Source organism: Dipodomys spectabilis, unplaced genomic scaffold (assembly GCF_019054845.1).
Source record: "Dipodomys spectabilis isolate Male_0828 unplaced genomic scaffold, ASM1905484v1 ptg000096l, whole genome shotgun sequence".
NCBI classification, from domain to species: Eukaryota; Metazoa; Chordata; class Mammalia; order Rodentia; family Heteromyidae; genus Dipodomys; species Dipodomys spectabilis.
In genome coordinates, this window is record NW_024870773.1 from 186,546 (window position 1) to 211,455 (window position 24,910).

General features: G+C 38.7%; 1 protein-coding gene across 1 annotated transcript in view; it reads left to right on the forward strand.

Annotated features, from left to right (window-relative positions):
• The window catches only part of Lyst (lysosomal trafficking regulator), a 144,170-nt gene that overhangs the window by 21,453 nt on the left and 97,807 nt on the right, over nucleotides 1–24,910 (forward strand). The window contains exons 3-10 of the mRNA XM_042685962.1: nucleotides 1,968–2,163; nucleotides 10,580–10,670; nucleotides 12,612–14,676; nucleotides 16,965–17,991; nucleotides 18,756–18,917; nucleotides 20,909–21,065; nucleotides 22,221–22,447; nucleotides 23,118–23,184. Of these exons, the coding sequence (XP_042541896.1) occupies nucleotides 1,975–2,163; nucleotides 10,580–10,670; nucleotides 12,612–14,676; nucleotides 16,965–17,991; nucleotides 18,756–18,917; nucleotides 20,909–21,065; nucleotides 22,221–22,447; nucleotides 23,118–23,184 (3,985 nt within the window). The 5' untranslated portion in view covers nucleotides 1,968–1,974. The remainder of the gene's footprint in view (nucleotides 1–1,967; nucleotides 2,164–10,579; nucleotides 10,671–12,611; nucleotides 14,677–16,964; nucleotides 17,992–18,755; nucleotides 18,918–20,908; nucleotides 21,066–22,220; nucleotides 22,448–23,117; nucleotides 23,185–24,910) is intronic.

The following is a 24,910-nucleotide window of genomic DNA, read 5'->3' on the forward strand; positions in this document are numbered from 1 at the left end:
TGCGCTAGCCTTGTGCTGAAGAGCTCAGGGACAGCGCTCAGGCCCAGAGTTCAGTCCCACGACCAAAAAAAAAAAAAAAAGACAATTCATTTGAAGACTTTGAAATAACATAGTTAGATATCATTAATTTAGCCCCAGAGCAAAACCCTAAACTTTCTGTTGGATGGTGGTTGATTCATGCAGTAGCATATTACAAAATAGCTTAAAGGAACAGACATATTGTTGCTGGAAGAAAACAGTATAAATACATATACTATAATATCTGTATGAATTTTAAAAACAGATAACACATTACCAAACAATTTTATGTCTATAAACATGTGTAATCAAGAAAAACATATATTTCTTTGTACACTAGGATGTATAAAGAATAGTTTTTACTGATATGGCAGCTTGTATAGTCATTTCTTATTATGCGTAGCCCCTGCTCTCTCAGCAGGACTGTAAAATGGCGAAGGGAAACTGGGCAGTTCGTGTCTCCTTTCCTTTTACATCTCTGGGATAAGCATTTTTTAAAGGTTACTGTAGGCTCAGAATTGCTGGGTTTTTTTGTTTGTTTGTTAGCTCACATTAGTAATACAAGAGGGGATTTCATTGTTACATCTCCACACATGTTTATGATACATTCTAGTCTATTTCACCTCCTCTCAAAATTACTTTTAACCTTAAGATAAATTGTTTTGAAAATCTGGATTTTTTTGTTTGTTGTTGTTGTTTTGTCAGTCATGGGACTTGGACTTAGGACCTGGGTGCTGTCCCTGAGCAATTTCACTCAAGGCTAGAGCTCTACCATTTTGAGCCACAGTTCCATTTTCTGAAACTCTTTTAATATTTTGTTGTTCATGACTTCCTTTCTGAATACTTGTTTTCTCTGTATCACCACTTTTGTCTGTTTTGTCTTATTGTTTTTCTGCATATTAAAGTGTGACATTTTTTTATTTGATTCATATGCATCCTAAAGCCAAGTGGCCTAACTTCACCTGCTAGAATTCTTCAATTTTTTTTTTCTTACCTGATAGGAGTCCTTCTTAAACTCTGTTAACTGAGCTTATTTTTGAATAGGGTGGTTTGTGTTTATTCAGGATCTGACCTGGACCACAATTTTCTTCCCATTCATGATTTTTTCCCCAATTTTCTGAGATGACAATCATACTACCATGCTAAACTGTTGATTGATATGGGATCTCACAAATTCCTCCTCTCTCCCATCCTCATGCTGAACTCCAACCTCAATTCTCATCTCTGAGTTCTGAGTAGCTAGGATTATAGACATTATAAGCCTATAATGCCTATAATGCCACCATGCCTAACTTGTTTATCTGTTTTATAGCAGAATCTATCTTAACTTCTACCACCCACTGGTGGTATCTTACCTTTCTAAACTGTGCTAAGACATTTCACACCTGGCACTTATTTCTTCCTTGCAGGGATTATTCAAGAAATGCCTGTGTAGTTTAGAACTATACCCGAGAATTTTATAAGGTTAAGACCAATAACTGGATAATTTTATATTAAATTTTATGTTAAAAACAAACCACGGGCTGGGAAGGTGGCTCAGTGGTAGAGTGCTTGCCTTGCATGCATGCAGCCCTGGGTTTGATTCCTCAGCACCACATAAGCAGAAAAAACAAAAACAAAAAACCACAAAGCCAGGTGTGGTGGCTCACACCTGTAATCCTAGCTACTCAAGAGGCTAAGATCTGAGGATTGCGGTTCAAAAGCCAGCCTGGGCAGGAAAGTCCATGAGATCTTATCTCCAATAAACCACCAGAAAACTGGAAGTGGCGAGGTGGCTCAAGTGGTAGAGTGCTCGTTGAGCTGAAGAGCTGAGGGACAGTGCCCAGGCCCAGAGTTCAAGCTCCACAACCAACTAAAAAAAAAAAAACCACAAAACAAAACAACCACACAGTTTGAAAGTAAATTTGTATTCATTTTTCTAATCTTTTTTTGTTATACTTGCTTCGTAGCTCTGTCATGAGCACTGACAGTAACTCATTGGCACGTGAATTTCTGACTGATGTCAACCGGCTTTGCAATGCAGTGGTTCAGAGGGCAGAGGCCAGGGAAGAAGAAGAGGAGACACATATGGCTGCCCTGGGACAATACCTTGTTTATGGGCGAGGATTTCTGTTACTTACCAAGCTAAATTCTATCATTGATCAGGTAACATTTTCCTATCATTGTTTTTCCTCAGTATATTGTATTTGGTCATAAATGTATAATTTTGGGTGATATTGTTTCTTAGAGGCTCTGAGATAAAGGCCTAGCTCCTACATCGCTCTAGAAAACAGAAAGACAACAACTCCATTTACAACTATATAATTTACTTGGATATGTTTTACTATGTGAAATATGTTAGAAATTTAATTGGCTTTTTTCTGATGTGTTTCATACATATTTTTTATCCAAATATTGTGAAGCAACTGATTATTGTATAAGGTTATAATTTAGAAACATGAATTTCCTTTTTCAGTAATGGTCCAATTCATTTAAAAAATTTTTAGTATGACAGATTTAAGGAGCTTGCTAATACTTACTACTTTCTTTAGCCTGTATGCATTGTTGTTTTTGTTTGAAGTATGGTATGGCCATATGGGCTTGCTGTCTAATGCTCTTCCTTCCTCTTGGTACAGAGAATTGAATTCAGGACCTCAAGCTTGCTAGGCAGACAGTCTACTACTTGAGCCACACCTTTAGTTTCTTTTTCTTTCTTTCTTTTTTTTTTTGTTGGTCATGGGGCTTGAACTCTGGGCCTGGCACTGTCCCTCAGCTCTTTAGCTCAAGGCTATTGAGCTAACAGTGCCACTTCCAGTTTTCTGAGTTTATTGGAGATAAGAGTTTCATGGACTTTCCTGCCTGAGCTGGCTTTGAACTGTGATCCTCAGATCTCAGCCTACTGAGTAGCTAGGATTACAGGTATGAAGCCACCTGTGCCCAGCTTTAGTTCCTTTTTACCTTGGTTATTTTAGAGGTAGAGTCTCAATCCAGGCTGAGTTGGGCCGTGATCTTCCTACTTAGGCATATTGCTTTGATAACAGGTATGTACCATTGTGTCCAACCATTGTACTTCTCCTAATGACAGTGCCCACCACCACACCCAACCTTGAAAGAGATGAAATCTCAGGAAATTTTATGCCCAGGATGGCCCTGAACCCTGATTCCCCAGTCACCACCTCCCAGGTCACTAGGATTTCAGGCTTCAGATACCATGCCCAGGTCTGTCTTTCTTAAAAGATACCATGTAAGTCCCCAGGAATAAATATAATAAAATATGTGCAGTACTTAAGCATGGAATTCCATAATGCATTATGAGACACTAAAGTAGTCCCTAATAAATGGAGAACTATGTAATATTATTGAAAGAATCAATACTGTAATGATAGGTTTTCTCTAAATTGATCATGTATTCCCTATAGGAATTGCACTAGTTTTTTTTTTTTTTCTTCTGCTGGTCCTGGGCTTGAATTCAGGGTCTGGGCGTTGTCACTGAGCTTGTTTGCTTGTTTTCCCTTATTTTTCCTCTTACTTGAGTAACGGCTCCACTTCTAGCTTTTTGTGAGTTAACTGGTGATTAGAGTCTCATGGACTTTCCTGCCCAGGCTTGCTTCTCAGATCTCAGCCTCCTGCGTAGTTAGCTTTATAGGTGTGAGCCACCTGTGCTAGGTTCACTAGCTTTTTAAAATCTACACATATTATACAATTTACCCATGTCACATAGACAAGTTTATAGTGTAGTCAGAGATGTATTAACCCATTGTTTTAGGCAGTTTCAGAACATTTCTATCACCTCAGAAAGAAACTCCATACCCTCTCTATCTGTTCCCAGCTCTTTTTTTTTTTTTTGGGTCCAGTCGTGGGGCCTGAACTCTGGGCCTGGGTGCTGTCCCTCAGCTCTTCATCTCAAGGCCAGCGCTCTACCTCTTGAGCCACAGTGCCACTTCCGGCTTTTTTTCTTTTTGCTTATGTGGTGCTGAGGAATCGAACCCAGGGCCTCAGGCATGTAAGGCAAGCGCTCTACCACTGAGCTACCTTCCCAGCCCCTTTGTTCCCAGCTCTAAGCAGCCACCCTATCTGCTTTCTGTCTCTGAAGATTTTATCTTTTCTCTTTTAAGCCATGAAATATTTTAATGCATTAGTAAATGACTAAAATCATTTAAGATTATATAACTTCCTTCAGTAAAACTTCATACTTGACCATCTAGGCATAGGAATGATAATTATTATTAAAAATTTAAATATCACTTGTACCTCATGGTTATGTATGCTAATCAAATTATGAGAACTGACATTTTCTTTTTATTGTGGTGCTGGAGATTGAACATAGAGGCTTGTACATGCGAGGCAAGCACTTTTCCATTGAACCATATCCCCAACACTTGCTAGTCCAATTTTGATAAATTATGTTGGCACCAGATCACTTGCCACCTATTATATAAGAAGTCAAACTCCATGTTTAAAATAAGAGTACTGAGGCTCTACTACCCAATTCATGCCTTCAACCCCTAAAAGGTCTTTTAGTTATCCAAATAGATCTCCTTCTGTTACTAATGAAGAAACTGAGATCTGGAGCAATTAAATGACAAAAGTCACTTGATACAGGTTCTAAGAGTAAAATCAAGGAAAATTGTTACTTTAACCTTTAGCTATTTTTCTGTGAAATACCATCTTACTTTTTCTACAACTTTGTAGTAATATCACTTTCACATGTAGTGCTGCTTAACTAGCTCCTCTATAGTGGCATACTGTAGTATGGCTATGTAGTTTACTGATTTATTCAACAGACCATTCAGTACCTACTGTGTCTAGCACCTTCTGGATGCAGGGATGAAAAAACAGAGACTATCTTTACCAGGAGCTCTTGCTTTTGAAAAGAAGGGCTGATAGTGATGACAAAAACGGCCTGGCATCCTCACATAGGGATTCACAGTACAAAGAGGAATAAGCATGTACACCTATTTCGGTGTACAAGAATTCAGTCATTTAGGAGGCTGAGGGTTGTTTGATGGCTGCCTCAGTTCTGCCCACATGGATAAGTAGGCCACGTTTCTCATTAAGCCACATCTAGCCTCTTTACCTGATAGTTGGAAACACTCTGAAGAGGGAAGGGGGAAGTGGCAAGAAGCTACATAGCCATTTTGATTGCATTGTTGGTCAAAACAACCCCCAAAGCCAACTCAGATTTAAGGGATGGAGAAGTAAAGCCCATCACTTGATAGGAGGAACTACAGTTAGTCTGTAGCTATGTTTCATCCACCATACTCCTCTTTGGCCAAAATAACATTCCTCCTGCACTCCTTCCCTGCCTCACAGAGTATGGTCCTATCCTGCATCTTCCTGGAAAGCTCGGGATCTCCCTGTATGCACTGGGTCCCAGGTGAGCTTCCACACATGGTACTTTTGTTGTAGCTCTTCTCAGTGGAAAATTTGTGAACCAAGAGGCAAACTACCTGCCCCCATCTCCAGAGTCCTACATGCACAGTGACAAGATGGGGAAAAGCTAGCCACACAGTTAACGGGACAGGGAAAGAGGCATGTAGCATTTCCTTAACCATAGTGGTTATGGAAGATTGCAGGTCTATGAGAGCAGCACCTCCTTCTATTCTGGGGGCTTGGAATGTGTTTGTTTGTTTATCAGTCATGGGGTTTGAATCCAGGGCCTGGCCACTGTCCCTGAACTCTTCAGCTCAAGGCTAGTGCTCCACCACATGAGCCACAGTACCTCTCCTGGTTTTCTGGTGGCTAATTGGAAATTCAAGTCCCTTGGACTTTCCTGCCCAGACTGGCTTTGAACAGCTATACTCAGATCTCAGCCTCCTGAGTGGCTAGGATGACAGGTGTGACTCACTGGTACCCAGCCCATGTGTTCATTTTTTGATGTAATTCTTTTTTTATTTTTTTTTGGTCGGTCGTGGGGCTTGAACTCTGGGCTTGAGCGGTGTCCCTCAGCTCTTCAGCTCAAGGCGAGTGCTCTACTTGTTTGAGCCACAGCACCACTTCCAGTTTTCTAGTGGTTTTATTGGAGATAAGAGTGTCATGGAAAGCAGGGGTTATACCGTGGGGGAGGGACATACAAAGAAACAAAGAAATCACCATAAATATGCTAGAAACAATTGCAAGAAAGAAAAAAACATTTGAATACTTATCTTGGGGTTCATTTCACTTAACATCAACTTATCTGACCTTTTCTGCTTGTCTCAGACATATACTAGTTATTGCAACTAAGGGAAACCATAGGACCTATGTTTCTTTGGGCCTCGCTTACTTCACTTCATGTAATTTTTTCCCAAGTCTTTCCATTTCCTAACAAATGGGGCAATGTCATTCTTTCTGATGGAGGCATAGAATTCCATTGTGTATATATACCACATTTTCTTGATCCATTCATCTACTGAAGGGCATCTGGGTTGGTTCCATATCTTAGCTATGGTAAATAATACTGCAATAAACATAGTTGTGCTGGTAGCTTTAGTATGGTCTTGTTTGTGATCATTTAGGTAAATGCCCAAAAGTGGGATTGCTGGGTCTTGATGTTGGTATAATTTGGGGAGGGGAAAGAAAAAAACAAATCATTTAAATAGCGATACAGGTGGACCCATTGCAACAATGAGATGTACAAGTCGTTATGTCAAAAAACAAACTTTACAACTTTGGCCAGGGGTGGGGAAGAGTTGTGTGGCGGGTGTAGGGGGGAGATGGGAAGGGGAAACAAAGGAGGAGGCAACAATGCTTGATAAGAAATGTACTCATTACCTTGCCCATGTACTTGTAACCCCCGTGTTCGGTATTTTCACAATAAAAAAAAAAGAGTGTCACGGACTTTCCTGCCCAAGCTGGCTTTGAACCGTGATACTCAGATCTCAGTCTCACCGGTGCCCAGCTTATGATATAATTCTTTAATTAATGGTTTTGCAGGACTTTTGGCTCTATGCTTTGAGATGTTTTGTCCAACAGATTGCTTCCTTTTTCCTGCCTATCCAAAATTTTCTTGATGTTCCTTGGCATGACATTTGAGGACCCCTTTTTGCTGCCTATCAGCCGTTGGAGATTCCTAGACATCAGAATGGTTCAGGATATCAGCTTTTCCCTGACTTACTTCATTTGCGCTGTGTCCCACTCTGCTACTACTGCTTCTGAATGTCTAAGCTGGACAATTAGTTAAAAATCTAGGCTAACAATGCAAGTATAAAAAGGGCAGGTACTTGAGATATGTTTTTTGAATTGAATTTAAAAAGTGCTACCTGAATGAAAATTATTTTGCTGTTTATTATTATTTTGAGGAAGTTTAAAAGGTAAGACTAGCCTTTTTAACTTCAAGAAGGTAGTTAAAAGTGTAAATATTAAGCAAGGCTATTTAGAAATAGCCAGGGAATGGTTCTGTGTATGGCCTGTATTGTCTATGACATAAGGTATTAAAAGACTCCCTGCTCCCCCATATACTGTGTGATTATGTACACTTAAGACCCTGGGAGATAAAACTAGAGCTTGATTTGAAATAAAGGGCTGCAAGCTCTGGTTTTTCAGGGTGCCTACAAATAAGAAAAAAAGTATTTTATGAAATACAAAAATATGAATTGTGTTGGAAATATGCTCATTGATTGTGAAATAAAGATTGATTTTCCCCTGTTGTTGTATCAGACTGCAGGATGGCTCTAATTCCAGTGGTAAAGGTAAACCCAAGTACAGCCTTATCCTTTAGAAAGGCCATAGGTTTTGAGAACTAATCCACTTAGAAAATTGGGACCCTTGGCATGAAATCCTGAGAAGGAAAGCAGTCGTCTGAGTTGATGGAAAACTTTGCAGAGGAGATATTTCCAGGGTGAAGCCCTAAAGTGGTGGGAAGGAATGAGGGACATACAAGAGCCATGTGTCACAGGAGGCAGGAATTCCTGTTCACACAACAGTGACAATTTACCAGTGTACTGCTGTGGAGCAGCGAGCTAACTTATTAAGACAATGTATCTGTAGTTCTGTGTCACACATGGAGGTCCTGAAAGCTCCATTAGACCACTGTCTATTAAATATAAAGATGAGGATTAGTACTCTACAGGAAGGATGAGCTAAAAAAAGTAGCTTCCTTTATTGAAGACCATGTATTTTAGACCTTACCTTGTTTGACACTTCAGTCTGTTATAATGGAACTCACACATTGGTCATCCCATTAGCATTCCATTAAGGTTGCATTTGTGAAGGTCCCCCAGGCACGCTCTAGTCCCTGTGAAAAAGTGAAAGACTTCGGCCATCATCTTGCATAGATCAAGAACAATAGTTTTTTTTTTTAATTTAACTATGTACTAGGAATAAGATTTATTTAGTTCCTCAGTTAAGTAACAATTTAAACTTAATTATTGTATCTTTGGTGCACTTTGTTTTCATGCAGGTTGAAAAACAATGTATTCCTTGATTATTTACATACACGCATTATATCTTATTATTCATTTGGATAATTTTATGATCATCATTTTCTTGCTGTAGTTTTTTTATTGTGAAAATACCGAACATGGGGGTTACAAGTACATGGGCAAGGTAATGAGTACATTTCTTATCAAGCATTGTTGCCTCCTCCTTTGTTTCCCCTTCCCATCTCCCCACTACACCCGCCACACACCCCCTTCCCACCCCTGGCCAAAGTTGTAAAGTTTGTTTTTTGACATAACGACTTGTACATCTCATTGTTGCAATGGGTCCACCTGTATCGCTATTTAAATGATTTGTTTTTTTCCTTCCCCTCCCCAAATTATACCAACATCAAGACCCAGCAATCCCACTTTTGGGCATTTACCTAAATGATCACAAACAAGACCATACTAAAGCTACCAGCACAACTATGTTTATTGCAGTATTATTTACCATAGCTAAGATATGGAACCAACCCAGATGCCCCTCAGTAGATGAATGGATCAAGAAAATGTGGTATATATACACAATGGAATTCTATGCCTCCATCAGAAAGAATGACAATGCCCCATTTGTTAGGAAATGGAAAGACTTGGGAAAAAATTACATGAAGTGAAGTAAGCGAGGCCCAAAGAAACATAGGTCCCATGGTTTCCCTTATTTGCAAGAACAATAGCTTTTTACCCGGTTAACTATCCTTTTTTCTTGCACTACTTTCTTTGGTTTCTCTGGTTCCACTTCTCTTCTAAGATTTACTTTTCAGTCTTCTTTGCAGGCTTCCCTTCAGCACTGTCCATCCTTCAGTCCACAAGCACTCCCCTGTTCTCATCATTCTGTCTTCCTCACTCTCTCTGGGATTCCTCACATACGTCCTGGACTCCCCGCCATCCCTACACCCCTGCCCCCCCCCCCCCCCGCCTCAGTCCCCAACCCCTACCTACACCAGTACCTCTCAAGTCTTTTTATCCATATTCTTTGTTTAGGTTCCAGATCCATAGATCATCTCTATTAAAAAGCTTCCCATATGGGTATCAAACTGGCGTCTCAGACACCATGTATCTAAAAGGTGAATTCATCTTTCCCCCAACCCAGGACCACTGCTAAATTTTTTGTTTTGGAGAACATTGCTAGCTACCTAATAGCCTAAAACAGAAACTTTTTAGATCTTTAAAAAATGATTTCTTTTGCCTCAGAGAAAACCAACTGTAAAGTTGTATCAGTTCTGTCTCAGTTTCTCAAATATATCTCCTTTTCCACTTCTGTTGTCAGAGTACTTTAGATGGTCATCTTCTCTCTCTAGTGGACTTTTGTGACCTTGCCTTAACACTGTCTCTTCTTCTGATCCCATCCCCACAGCTTGATGAGAGGAATAACTCCTGATTTAATTGGTTATTCAATGTCCTGCGTGTAGCTCCCTGGTTCTCCTCCTCCTTCTATATTTCTGATAATGACTGCTCTTTGTTCTGACTTCCTAAATTGAATATCTGTACAGCTAGAGGACTGATTTACACTGCATACCTTCTATTGTTCTTGTTTGTGTGTATGTATTTTATGGACCAAATGAGGGGGCCTTCTCCAGCTTGGACCACTTACTCCAGAAAGGGTAAGACAGGAAGTCCTCTGGCTGTCGCGTGCAGTTGATAAACATGTAAAATCATCTTCACTAATAACTTTTATATATATATATATATATATATATATATGTGTGTGTGTGTGTATGTGTGTGTGTGTGTATATATATATATATATATATAAAATTTTATGTTTCCTGAGTTTCATATTTAACTGCATGAAGTCTTACATTTTCCCAGTAACATTGAGTTATTATTTTGTTGTTTAATAGGGCTCAACTTTTCATTTTCACCTAACAAATCTGTTTTCTTCATAGGTGAGGAATTCTTTCAAGTGCATGGTGGTAATGGCAGCTACTTTTGGAAATACCAACAAGAATGTGTTAAGTACTGCCACATAGTGTTACATTCTTGTCATAGGAAAAGCTTATAAATGGAAAAGCGTCTCTGTTTTAATTTATCTTTAAGATGGATTAATTTGATTCTTAGGTTCTCAAGTACAGCCTTTAAAGAAAAAGGGTGTTTTAGTTCAATTTAAGACAAGGTATTAGACATGGATGTGTCTAATATGTGCTCTTAGCACAAATTAGAGGACTCCCTTGTTTCTGACATAGGCGCTGACATGCAGGGAAGAGCTCCTGACTCTGCTTCTCTCGCTCCTTCCCCTGGTATGGAAGATCCCTGTTCAGGACCAACAGACAACAGGTATGTTTCCTCTGCAGCCAGCACTTGTGCTTTCAAAATCCCACTGAGAAGAAATACATCGAGAGCAGCATGGTCACTGATTTTTTTAAAGTACAAATCTGAAGTATTATTTTCTTTTAAGACTAGGTAGGAGTGACAACGCTAATAGATATTTTTAATTTCAGATTTTGAAAAAAATTATATACAAAATATATGCAACTTTAAATATTTCATGGGAAGATGGACAGTTTTCCATCCTGTCCATGTGTTTTAAAATCTCTCAGGTTTTAAAAAAGTCCTCCTATATTTTATTGCATGAGTTTTAATTTGTAGTAAATTTCTGCGGTGAAACTCTTTTCAATAAGGCCTTCTAATACTGATGTGTGCTTGTTTGTTGATCAGTAACTCCCTGCTCTTATTTTTCTTTGGAATTTGAATTCAAATATTGTTTATCCCTTAAGAATCTGACTAGTAGTGCTTTTTCAGGGATGCCATCTTCCTTGTACGCCAGTATCTTTTGCTTGGGTAGAATTGATCAGATCCTTTAAGTTTTTGTTCTCATCTGTTATATTTTCCCTCTCCTAATGAACGCATGGGTATTTTATTTACAGATTTTTATTTATATGCCCCAAATTAAAAATATTTTTCATATAGCTCTTATAACATATTACAAAGGGAAAGGTAAATTAGTTATCTTTAGTGAGGAGAATTCATTCTCCAAGAAATAATTAGTGGTTACTGACCACATGTTAGGCTCTAGGTTTGAGACTGAGGATAAAGCAATGATGTCTCTTACCTATGCATAGCTGAAGGCATTATAACTACAGTCCTAGGCCAGAGGCCCAACTCAAGAGGTTCCAATGTGGCAGGTTTGGTCACTTACCTAAAATGCAGAAGAAGAAAAGAAGAAGGAGGAGGAGGAGGAAGAAGAGGAGGGGGGGGTTAGAGTTAGGAGGAGGAGGGTTAGGGTTAGGAGGAGGAGGAGGAAGAGAAGGAGGAGGAAGAGGAGGAAGAGAAGGAGGAGGAAGAGGAGGAAGAAGAAGAAGAAGAGAAGAAGAAAAAGAAAAGAAGAAGAAAGAAGAAGAAGAAGAAGAAGAGGCAAAGCAAAGCTTACCGTCCATCTTCAGGGTATAGCCCTGAGCTTTAGGTTTAAATAGAGAAAGAACTGGGATAGGGGACAAGAGGTATGCATAATTAAGCAATCCTAGGCAAAATGTCACCTGTTTGATCATGATCTCAGTTCTGTTTCTAGAGAAGTTGTTGTCATTACTTGAGGAGAGCATTCTGGTTCCCATGAGCTGGTAGCTGTGCTTCAAGTTGCAGCTTCATCATATGTCATTGTCCTGTGACGTTTTGATGTGCCTTGGGGATAATTATGGTCCTTGCCATAACTATCACCCTTGGTGCCAGTACCCAGAGTGCTACAGTAAAGAGACTCATAGCAAAGGAGACATGGAGAATGGAGGGAGAGATGTCAGGTATTAGCCTGCTTTTAGATAACTTATAGGGCATGTAGGGAGTTGGTACTTTTTAGCAAAAGCCATTTCTAAGTGCTTGTTCTAGCAGGAGACACCAGAGAAATATTTTGAATGAAGAACTATCTTAATTGCAATCTTGGTGAATATTTGGTATGTGCTATATGGTTTGTATTAAGATTCTTTAAAAACTATGAATCGATACTTTTTTGAGAACATAATATACCCCTGTGTGTTAATTGTGGCATTATCAGTGTAATGAGGAATACCACACACTACAACTTCTACATATTTGGAAGTTAGGGTGCAATACATGGGTTGAGATGTAATTTGCTTTCCTAAATCTGTTTTTGGTTGTTTTCATGATCAATTAGTACTCTTTGAATTAAAGCCCCCTGGTGTTTAGTGTGGGAAGTGACCCAGACACTTCACCAAGCTGAAGGAAAGCAGCCTACAACAAAATCATTCTTTCTTCTTTTTTTTTTAGATTTTAACCTGCCATTGTCGTCTGATATAATCCTGACCAAAGAAAAACATTCAGGTTCACAAAGATCTACTCAGGGAAAATTATATTTAGAAGGAAGTACTCCACATGGTCAAGTTTCTGCAAAAGTAAACCTTTTTCGAAAAAGCAGACGACAGCGTAAAAGTACCCATCGCTACTCTGTCAGAGATGCAAGAAAGACACAGCTCTCCACCTCTGACTCAGAAGGCAATTCTGATGAGAAAAGTCCAGCCGTGAGTAAGCATAGGCGGCCCCACGTGCTGCAGCGCTTTGTAGTGCAGCCTCCTAAGGGCCACCTTACAGCTCAACTCGACTCGCTTGTAACCAAAGAGCAGACTCCTGACACCATGGCTTTGGAAAGTTCCAGAGACATCATTCCAAGACTAGAGTCTAATTCTGATATTTTAAGTGAGCCAGCTGCCTTGTCTATTCTCAGTAACATGAATAATTCTCCATTTGACTTATGTCATGTCTTGTTATCTTTACTGGAAAAAGTCTGTAAGTTTGACATTGCTTTGAATCATAACTCTGCCCTGGCAGCCAGTGTAGTACCCACCCTGACTGAATTCCTAGTGGGTTTTGGAGACTGCTGTAATCTCAATGACTATGTAGAGAGCCACGTGCTGTCTGCAGGTTGGACTGAAGAGCCAGTTGCTTTGGTTCAACGGATGCTCTTTCGAACAGTACTGCATCTCATGTCAGTAGATATTAATACTGCAGAGGCAATGCCAGAAAGTCTTAGGAAACATTTAACCGAATTGCTCAGGGCTGCTTTAAAAATCAGAGCATGCCTAGAGAAGCGGCCTGACCCGTTTGCACCAAGATCAAAAAAAACACTACAGGAGGTCCAGGAGGGCTTTGTGTTTTCCATGTATCGCCATAGAGCCCTGCTTCTTCCTGAGCTTCTGGAAGGAGTTCTACAGATCCTGATCTGTTGTCTTCAGAGTGCAGCTTCAAATCCCTTCTACTTTAGTCAAGCCATGGACTTGGTTCAAGAGTTCATTCAGCACCAAGGATTTAACCTATTTGAGACAGTGGTTCTTCAGATGGAATGGCTGGTGGCAAGAGAAGGAGTCCCTCCTGAGGCCTCAGAACATTTGAAAGCCCTCATCAGCAGTGTGCTGAAGATCATGAGCACTGTCAAAAAAGTGAAATCAGAGCAACTTCACCACTCGGTGTGTCCTAGAAAACGGCACCGGCGCTGTGAGTATTCCCACTTTATGCATCATCACCGGGATCTCTCCGGTCTTCTAGTTTCTGCTTTTAAAAACCAGCTTTCCAAAAACCCATTTGAAGAGACTGCGGATGGAGATGTTCATTACCCTGAGCGCTGCTGTTGCATTGCGGTGTGTGCCCACCAGTGCCTGCGCTTGCTGCAGCAGGCTTCCCTGAGCAGCACCTGCATCCAGATTCTGTCAGGGGTGCACAGTGTTGGCATATGCTGCTGCATGGACCCCAAATCTGTGATTGTCCCTTTGCTCCATGCCTTTACAGTGCCAGCGCTGAAACACATTCAGCAGCAGATACTGAATATCCTTAACAAACTTATTTTGGACCAGTTAGGAGGAGCAGAAATATCACAGAAAATTAAAAAAGCTTCTTGCAACATCTGTACTGTTGACTCTGATCAACTGGAAGAGACTCTGCAGGGTAACTCGTGTGATGACCAGACTCCTTCTAGCTTACTCAGCCCCTCCTACAGATACCAAGGCATCCTGCCCAGCAGCGGGTCTGAAGACTTGCTGTGGAAGTGGGATGCACTAGAGGCTTATCAGAAATTTGTTTTTGAAGAAGACAGATTACATAATATACATATTGCAAATCACATTTGCAGTTTAATCCAGAAAGGCAATGCAGTTGTGCAGTGGAAACTGTATAATTACATATTTAGTCCTGTGCTCCAAAGAGGAGTTGAATTAGCACATCACTGTCAACACCAGAGCATCTCATCAACTCAGACTCCCAGGAGTAGCTATCAGAAACAGTGTGTGCCTCAGGAAGTGCTTCAGATCTACCTAAAAACTCTGCCTGGCCTGCTCAGATCCAGGTTTGTGTATGTGCACATGCACAGATATTTATTTCTCTGGTGGATGCTTGTATTTGAATTTCTAGCCATGCTGTTTCCAGAGTCTCGTTACTGCTGAAATAGTACTGACAATTTTTTTCTTAGGATATGATTTTAGCTTATTAGCAAAAAAAAAACTCCCATCCTATGTCTTGTTTTAAACCTTTTGTTTACTTTCTTTCTCTGGGAGTAGTTTATAGAGGAGAGACTATAGCCATAGGTTGTAATTTCTCAATGGAAAAAAAGGTAAGTTTTAGATAGATTTCTAAGAAAAAACATAGATGCAACACAGATACAGAAGAGCAAGGGCAAGTCTAAATTTTATAACATTAACCCCACTACCTTGTATAACTGATATAAGCAAATAAGAAAAACAATTAATTTTTTAAGAATTGATTTATATTTACTAGATAGGATATTATTTATCATTAAGAATGTTCATAAAGAGCCTGGCACTGGTGGCTCATGTCTGTAATCCTAGGTACTCAAGAGGCTGAGATCTGAGGATTGTGGCTTAAAGCCAGTCCAGGCAGGAAAGTTTATGAGCCTTATCTCCAGTTAACCACAAGAAAACTGGAAGTGTAACTGTGGCTCACAGTGGTAGAGCGCTAGCCTTGAGCAAAGAAGCTCAGGGACAATGCCCAGGCCCTGAGTTCAAGCACCATGACTGTTTCTAAAGACCATGGTAAAACAGGAGAGAGAAAATGCTTATAATATTTTATGAATGAAATATACAAAATTTAAAATAGCATATTTATATACAATTATATAAAATAAGCACTTCATAGAATAATAATTACTGAAACAAGTCTATTAAGAGAATTATTTTCAAATACCATACTTATATTTATTAAGCAGTACATACAAAAATTAGGAAATGTACACAAGCAAAAATAATAAAATTTAAATTACCAGTGAATTTTCTAGGCCTTTTCTTTTTTTGGCAGTAGTATGGTTTAAACTCAGAGCTTGATAGTATTTGCTTGTTAGTCACTCTACTATTTGAGCTACAGCTTTATTTTGGGGAGGGGGGTTGTTTTTGTTTTAAGGTTAGTTTTTCAGAGACAGTCTTGCTCAGGCCAGCCTTAGACTCTGATCCTCCTACCTATGCCTTTCACATAGCTGGGATGACAGACATATATACATACCTTGCTTATTTGTGGAAATAATGTCTCTCAAATTTCTTGCCCAGGTTGGCCTTGAACTATGAATCTTCCCGTCTCTGCCTTCTGAGTAGCTGGTATTGTAGCTGTGAGCCACGATGCCTAGCATGATTTTCCAGATTTTGTGATTGTCAAGTCTGGTACATTTAAAAATTAATTTTATAAATAAATGATGTTTCTGATAGTTTGAGTGGCCTTTCAAATGAATGTATATACCATTTAAATAACTTTGATTAAGTTATAACCTATCAATATTATATATCTGTGTGGTATCTTAAAAACTGTTTATACCACTGAGCCCACTTGCCCCTTGAAAACTTTTGTAACATTTGTCTACTTGAATTGGATATTGGCCGAATCAGAGAACTGTAGGGAAACTTGTATGCTTTTGAAATATAACATGAGAGAAAATTCAAGATTTTCAGTTCTGTAGTATAGTTCTTTCCTTTTATGAAATGTACATGTAAAAAAAAGTCTTGAGTGAACACTAAGCAGATAAACAAATTATGAGTTGCCTGCCTTCTGCTCTGTTATACAGTTCAAGTGTGAGAGTGGTTGTAACACGTAGAATTTATATAGAATTTTCTATTTGGAAAAAAATATTCCTTTCTGAGTTGTTTTATTTAATTTGAGCTGGATGTAATCCTTTCTTTTTAAATACTGTCAGAGCCATATGCACAGTATCTGAAAGAGGATGGAGAATAATTAGACCATAATCTGAGGTCAGTGAGTAAAGACTTTGTCCAGATAAGGACTGGGAAGGTGGCTCAGTGGTAGAGAGCTTGCCTTGCATGCATGAGGCCCTAGGTTCGATTCCTTAGCACCATATAAGCAGAAAAAGCTGGAAGTGGCACTGTGGCTCAAGTGGTAGAGCGCTAGCCTTGAGCTGAAGAGCTGAGGAACAGTGCCCAGGCCCAGAGTTCAGGCCCCACAACCGACAAAAAAAAAAGAAAGAAAAGAAAAGACTTTATCCAGATAATGAATCAAGTGGGACAGTGTTTAGAATATATTGTGTGCAGCAATGATATACTGAAGAATGCATGTGCCTATTTGTAAGTTACGTTTCTATACGTAAAACTTCTTGTGCTTTTTTCCTTTTTCTCACAGGGTAATAAGAGATTTATTTTTAAGTTGTAATGGAGTAAGTCAAATAATTGAATTAAATTATCTAGATGCTATACGAAGCCATTCCCTAAAAGCATTTGAAACTCTGATAATCAGCCTGGGGGAACAACAGAAAGATGCTTCAGTCCCAGGTATTGATGGACTAGACACTGAGCAGAAGGAGTTGTCATCTTTAAGTGCAACTCCTTCCTTTTCTAGCCAACAGGCTTGTTCAGATGCTCCTCAGAGCCTCCGCAAGTTCTATGCCACTCTCAAAGAAGCTTATCCAAAGAAACAGAAGACTTTTCACCAGGATGTTCATATCAATACCATAAACCTCTTCCTCTGTGTGGCATTTTTATGTGTAAGTAAAGAAGCAGAGGCTGATGGGGAGTCAGCCAATGAATCCGAGGACACATCTGGCTATGATAGTACAGCCAGTGAGCCTTTAAGTCACATGATGCCATGTCTGTCTCTTGAGAGCCTTGTCTTGCCGTGTCCCGAACGTTTGCATGAAGCAGCAGATGTTTGGTCAATGTGCCATTGGATTTACATGTTGAGCCCAGTCTTCCAGAAACAGTTTCATAGGCTTGGTGGTTTCCGAGTATGCTATAAGTTGATATTTATGTTAATACAGAAATTATTCCATAGTCAGGAGGAGGAGCAAGGAACAAGGCAGGGAGATTTGACTGTAAATGAAAACCAAGATCTGATGAGAACCTCTCCAGCTAAGATTACATTGAAGGAAGACTTACCACCTTTACCTGCAAAACATGACCCCATTGCATCAGAACTGGGAAGTCTAAGAGACAATGCGGATAGCATAGGTATATTAGAGACACAGCATATTTCCTGTACAAATATGGAACAAGTTTCAGCTATTGAAGCTGCTTCTGAGGAAGCAGAGGTGTTCATGAATGGAGGAAAGGAGGCTTCACTTCAGAGCATAAGACTTTTGGAAGCCCTTCTGGCCATTTGTCTTCATAGTGCCAGGACAAGTCAGAAGATGGAACTGGAGTTACCTACTCAGGTAATATTATGTCCTTAGTCTGTATTATGTCCTTAGTATATGTATGTGTATACACTTACATGTGTACAAATGTGCATTTATGATCTTCCTTTCATTTTTCCAGAGCTTTTATATTCTGAGAAGCTTGGGTACTATGGAGGACATGAAGGAGTACATAAACCAGTTCTTAGAGAATCTTACAGTTGAGTTTACAGTGCAGAATTCCTGTGAAACAGTTTACATAGTATCAAAGGAGTAGTTACACATACCGCATTTTAGACTTTAGTATTCACAATCTCGGGAGGTACTGATGGGTGCCCTACTCAGATTCCTTGGCTGTGTTACAGCTCTAGTATAATCATCACCATATCTTGTCTGTACCTATTTGTTCCATGTGCTAGACTGAGAATTCCTTAAAAGAGAAGCCTGTTTCTTAACCATTGTTAGATATACCTTGCCTTTGTAGAGATAGAGGCAAGCAGCAAGGGCTTCCTTCAGTGTCAGAAGAGAAGAGAAATAGAACACAACTGCTTAGTGAATTCTACGAGAAAGGAATTTGCAAACTCTAGAGAGGGCTAAATAAAACTCTGAAGTTTTAAAGAATCATCTTTTTGTGACTCAATTATTGTACAGTATCTTGAATTTTACAATCACATGAGTAATATATTTGATAAATAACTCATTTTGGTAGGATATTTGAATATGAGTTCAAATTTTACACGTTTACCATTTTATTTAGTTGTAAAGTATGTTATTAATATTCTTACTCTTGTATTTTTATCTAGAACTTGTCTGTGGAAAGTATACTGGGTGAGATGAGGAACCATCTTTTCAAGTCAAAGGTGACTGAAACTGAGTTAGCAAAGCCTTTATTTGATGCCTTACTTCGAGTAGCCCTGGGGAGTCACTCAGCACACTTGGACCATAATGACACTATGACTGAGAAGGTATGAATCCATGTAGTTGTGTTATGTGGACATTCTAACCACTTAGAATGTTTATCAAGTGAGGTTATGGGTCATGCTTCTCCAGCTGAAGCAGAGAGTGTTTCATCAGTGTCCAGTCAGAAAACAAACAGCAGTATGACATGCTTTGTAAATCTAATCTTGAATTTTATTGGGAATCACTCCCAGTAAGACAGAGAGGTATTATTTGATTTAGTAACTCTTACATCAAATGATGATTTGAGGATAGTGACCATTCATTCAGTTATCTTATTGGTACAGTGATAGCTTCACTCGTTCAGCTAACATTTCCAGAATATTCTACTCACTTTAAATCGCGCAATATAAAAATGACTAGCCCTGGGCTGGGAAGGTGGCTCAGTGGTAAAGTGCATTGCCTTTCATGCCTGAGGCCCTGGGTTCGATTCCTCAGCACCACATAAGCAAAAAGAAAAAAGCCGGAAGTGGCTGTGGCTCAAGTGGTAGAGCGCTAGCCTTGAGCTGAAGAGCTGAGGGACAGCGCCCAGGCCCAGAGTTCAGGCCCCGCGACCGGACCCAAAAAAAAAAAAAAAAAAAAAAAAAAAAAATGACTAGCCCTCACGAAGAAAATAGCAGTTATAATTTTTTAGTTGTTTATATTAACATTTTTTCTAAAGTGATTGTTTCAATTTTTTTCCCTAAAACTTTGTAGTATATATTTAGTTCACTTTCCTTTCCTGTCATGTTTCCTTTACCTTTGGTTAATAAGGGCTAATTTTATCTTTATAAACTCCTCTTCAAACAATTTGGCCCAGAAATATATATTATGTTTTATCATCTTTTACCATATTATGTTATTGTTTGCCATAACTTTTTTTTATTTTTGTGCTGGTCCTGGGGCTTGAAGTCAGGGCCTGGGTGCTTTCCCTGAGCTTTCTTTTTCTCAAGGCTAGCAGTCTACCACTTGAGCCACAGTGCCACTTCTAGCCTTTTCTGAGTAGTTTATTGGAGATAAGAGTCTTATTGACTTTCCTGCCTGGACTGGCTTCAAACCAGCTGAGATCCTCAGATCTCAGCCTCCTGAGTAGCTAGGATTATAGGCATAAGCCAACTGTGCCTGGCCATTTATTTTTTAGTGAAACAAATGACTCCATTTTTATGGCAGTAATTGTATTTGAACTCAGGGCTTAGACCTCGTAGGGCAGGTAGATGCTCTACCACTTGACTCATGCCCCAAGGCCTTTCTGCTTTCATTATTTTTCCAGTAGATTCACTTTTTGCCTAGGCTAGCCTGAACTGCATGCTTCCTATTTGTGCTTTCCTTTGTAGTTGAGATGATATGCAAGTACAACTGAGCCCAGCCTTTCATTGGTTGAGATGAAGTGTCACAAACTTTTTATAGGGAATAACCTCAAAATGCTATCCTTGTGATTTTAGCTTCTTGAGTAGCTAGGATTACAGATATGATCTTCTGTATCTGACCTAAAATGCCCTTTGATTATGATATTGTCTGAGGGGGGTCTGAGAAATTTTGCTGTATGAATAACAATTTTATGGTGGTTATTATTTTTTGGTAAAAATTTTAAATTGTTATTATAAAGGTGATGTATAGAAGGGCTGCACCTACCTAAGTCAGGTAAAGATTACATTTCCTTTTAGACGGTGGATTTTTTTAAGTATTGACAGTTTATCAAATGACTTTTGAGTGATATTCTGTTATTTTTTTAAAATGAGTGAAATCTGGGTACCATTGGCTCATGCCTGTAATCCTAGCTTATCAGGAGGCTGAGATCTAAAGCCAGCCCAGGCAGAAAAATCCGTGAAACTCTTATCTCCAATTAACTTCCAGAAAACTGGAAGTAGCGCTGTGGCTCAAGTGGTAGAGTGATAGCCTTGAGCTGAAGAGCTGAGGGACAGCACACAGGCCCAGAGTTCAAGCCCCACAAATGACAAAAAAGAAAAAAGAAAAAAATGAGTGAATGTTACAAGTGTCACCTTTGAATTCTGGTCTGTAGAGTCATCCGTCTGGGGAAGAATTGTCATCCCAGCCTGGAGATTTTTCAGAAGAAGCTGAAGATTCTCAGTGTTGTAGTTTCAAACTTCTGAGTGAAGAAGGAGGTTATGAAGCAGACAGTGAGAGCAATCCTGAGGATGGTGAAGTTGAGGATGGCGGTAATCTCAGATGCTCTTGTGGTCAGATCTGCAAGTTAGATTGTGAATGTGCAAAATGGCTAGTAATGATACCACTTTAGAGTATTGCTTTACAACTTTAAAAAAAAAAAGCACTGCATTGACATTTTATTTGACCTTGCAACCAATCTGAAATTTGTAAATTCAGTTTGAAACAATGAAATCAGTTTTGTTATGAACATTGGGTGAAGGACAGATTCCCTGCTCTTACACACCTTAGGAGGAAAAAAGAAAATAATTGATGAAAGCAAACAATATAAGGAATATAAAACCAGGTGACATAACAGTGACTGGAAGGTGGAGGAAGCCCCCTCTGAAGAGGCAAAGAACTTCTTAAGGAAAAAATGAGCTTGTCCCAAATAGTAGCCATTTTTCATAAAGTATGAGGTGAACGAATGCAGGCATCCTGCCATGACAGGCCACAGCCCCTATTGTCCTCAGGATGGAACTGCATTTCCCAGTACTCCTGGCCTCAGTTTAGTTAAACGTGTGAAGAATTTGTGATCAATGCTCTTAATGGTAATTTTATCACAATGGGTATGATTTTATAATGGTAGATATCTTCCTTTTTATGTTTGTTCACTCAAGCTTGACCTAAAAAATTCTATTTTGTGTAGAAATTCATAAATTTTTCCACTATATGAATCTAAAAGAGTATGATGGTCTTTCTTAAGATCAGTTAAAATTTCCAAAATGTAATATTCATTAGGACAGTGTCTGTTTCTTACTTACAAGAGACAGTGTAGAATTCAACCAGCCAGTTGCCAAGCCTAGTGTTTTCACAGAGGTGATGGACAAGCAAATTAAATTATCCTAGGATTTTGCTATTTTGAGTTCATGAAGTGGGGGATAGTGTTTGTTTTCCTAGTTATGTCAAAAGGATGTACTTGATCTGTAACATGTCTATAACAATTTTCTGCCAGTAATATTTGTATTACTTGTAAGGCAATCTGTCAAACTTCAAACTGTCTACAAGATTTGATTGTTCAAGATAGATAGCTTAATTAATGTTGTAGGAAAAGGTTTTTGTTAGCATCTTCTTATAAATACACTTTTACCACTATATCTACTAAATGGTGAATTCATATTTATTCAGTATTTAGAGAATGAAAATAATTTTTTCTTTGTCTTTTCCAGGGGTAGAAATAAAACCTGAAGCAGAAGGTTTCTGTGCATCAGTAGGTCTCAATGACTTACTTGAAAACCTCACTCAAGGGGAAATAATCTATCCTGAGATTTGTATGCTGGAATTAAATTTACTTTCTGCTAGCAAAGCCAAGCTAGATGTGCTCACTCATGTATTTGAGAGTTTCTTAACAATTATCAGACAGAAGGAAAAGAATATTTTTCTGCTCACGCAGCAGGTAAAAGATACAATCAGTTTCATGGCTGCTTATCTCACTCATGCCCAAACCCATGTCCTCACTTAGAGCCCAGCCTCTCTGAAAGTTAGAGATGATTGTTCACTTCTGTAATACTTTAACTGTGCTTTGGCCTTCAAGTGATATTCTAAAATTTTCCAATTTCATGTTTCTCTAACATAGCATAAAACTTAATATTGTTGTCAACTAACCAGTAATGAATTCTCATTCATTTCTGAAAATGAATTATGTTCTAAAAATTACATTTCATTGTAATGTATAGTCACTGTTTCAAAAAAAATCAGAATACAAAAGTCACTAAATCAGAATATTCAATGAAAAAGAAATACATAATCTTGCACAGTAGATTTTCTAGCAAATAAGCCCTGATGACATTGTAACAGTATTATGCATCCACAAGATAAAATAATTAATTTCTTTTTTAAATTATATATGTTTTTATTGTAAAAATACTGTACAGAGGGGTTACAGTTCTATGAGTAAGGTAATGAGTACATTTCCTATAGAGCATTATTACCTCCTCCTTTGTTTTTCCCTACCATTCTTTCCCTCCTCACCTCCCCAATTCCTCCCTCCCCGACCAAGTTGTAAAGTTCATTTTCAACATAATGTAAAATGATTAATTTCTTATGTTTCAATTTTTAATCTTCAGGGAACTGTGAAAAACCTTCTAGGAGGATTCTTGAGTATTTTTACACAAGCTGATTCTGATTTTCAAGGTGAGCTGAAACTGTTGATTATGAACAAATAGCTTTGATGTGATTGTGTGACTATATGAAAAGCTGATAACACAGCTAAACTGACAATGCTCTGTGATTTCCAGAATATATGCATCATCAGTTTCTTTGTTAAATGCATTTATTGCTCACACTCACTCAATAAAGTAAAGTAGGCAGGGTGTCTTTTGAATAGAAAGGAACATCTGAACTGCAGGGGCTTAGTCAGTTGTTCAGTAGCATTGTACCTGATACTGTCTTTTATCTACTTTCTGAGATATTTGAGGAATTTATGTCTTCTGATTTCTAACCTCAATAAACCTAAAATTTAGTTGGAGAATAAAGATCTACATACATGCAATGTTCATTTTTGTTTGTGTGACATTAAATTCAGATTAAACATTGTGGGCAGGAATACTCCTTCATTGTTTTAGATCCTCCAGGGGCTTGATATCAAGGGATTTGTGATGTCTATATCTTATTACTAATGATAACTATGATAACTACGATACTTATTAAAAGTATGTAAGGGCTGGGAAGGTGGCTCAGTGGTAGAGCGCTTACCTTGCATGCCTGAGGCCCTGGGTTCGATTCCCCAGCACCACATAAGCAAAAAGAAAAAAAGCCGGAAGTGGCGCTGTGGCTCAAGTGGTAGAGTGCTAGCCTTGAGCTGAAGAGCTGAGGGACAGTGCCCAGGCCCAGAGTTCAGGCCCCACTACTGGACCCAAAACAACAACAACAACAACAACAAAAAGTATGTAAATACCCTTATCATTGTTTAATGCATGATTTTTAGCATCCATTAGTGACCTTTGACTGAAACAGTCAAAGGATTGTACTGTAAGAGAAAGCCTTCCCTTCTCTCCATTTTCTTGTTTAATGTCTTCTCCTGTTCATATATCCTGTCCAGGAAGCCATTTTACTATTGTCATGTTCCCTTGCTTTTGTTTCTTTGCTTTCCGTGTCAAAGCTAGGGAAGTCTGATCTAACGTCACAAAAGTTTATTCTTTAAAAATAATTTATCTTCTTCATAATCTTGCTTTTTACAAACTAGTTATGAACCTTTTGGATTGATTTGTACCATGTGGTTTATCTTGTATTGTATACCTCTCTCTTTTTATACCACATTCTGGAAGATTTTCTAAAATTCTATTCAAGGTTTTTATTTAGACTTTAAGAGATTTGTGCTTAATTATTTTCTCATCATTCCCTTTTTATATAAAAGATATAATATCTTCTTGTATTTATCTGGGTATTGTAATAAACATTTAAAAATAGTTTTTCCATTCCCTAAATTACTTTTTTTTCCTCTATGATAGTTTGTCTTTTTTGTTGTTGTTGATGGTGGTAGTGGTAGTTGTGGTCTTTTTTTGTTGTTGTTGATGGTGGTAGTGGTAGTTGTGGGACTTGAACTCAGGATCTGGGCCCTGTTCCTGGCCTTGAGTTCTTTTTGCTTAAGGCTAGTGCTCTACCACTTTGAGCCACAGTTCCACTTCCAATCTTCTGGAGGTTATTTGGAGATAAAAATCTCACCGACTTTCCTGCCTGGGTGGCTTTGAACTGTGATCCTTAGTTTTCAGTCTTCTGTATAGCTAGGATTACAGGCATAGAGCCACCAGCACCCAGCTCAACTGGTTTTTACGTCTTGGGATTACTCTTTTAAATTACTGAAATATTTTTGCCTATTTAAATTTGTAAAAAGTATTGGAAATTTCCAATGTTGTAAAAG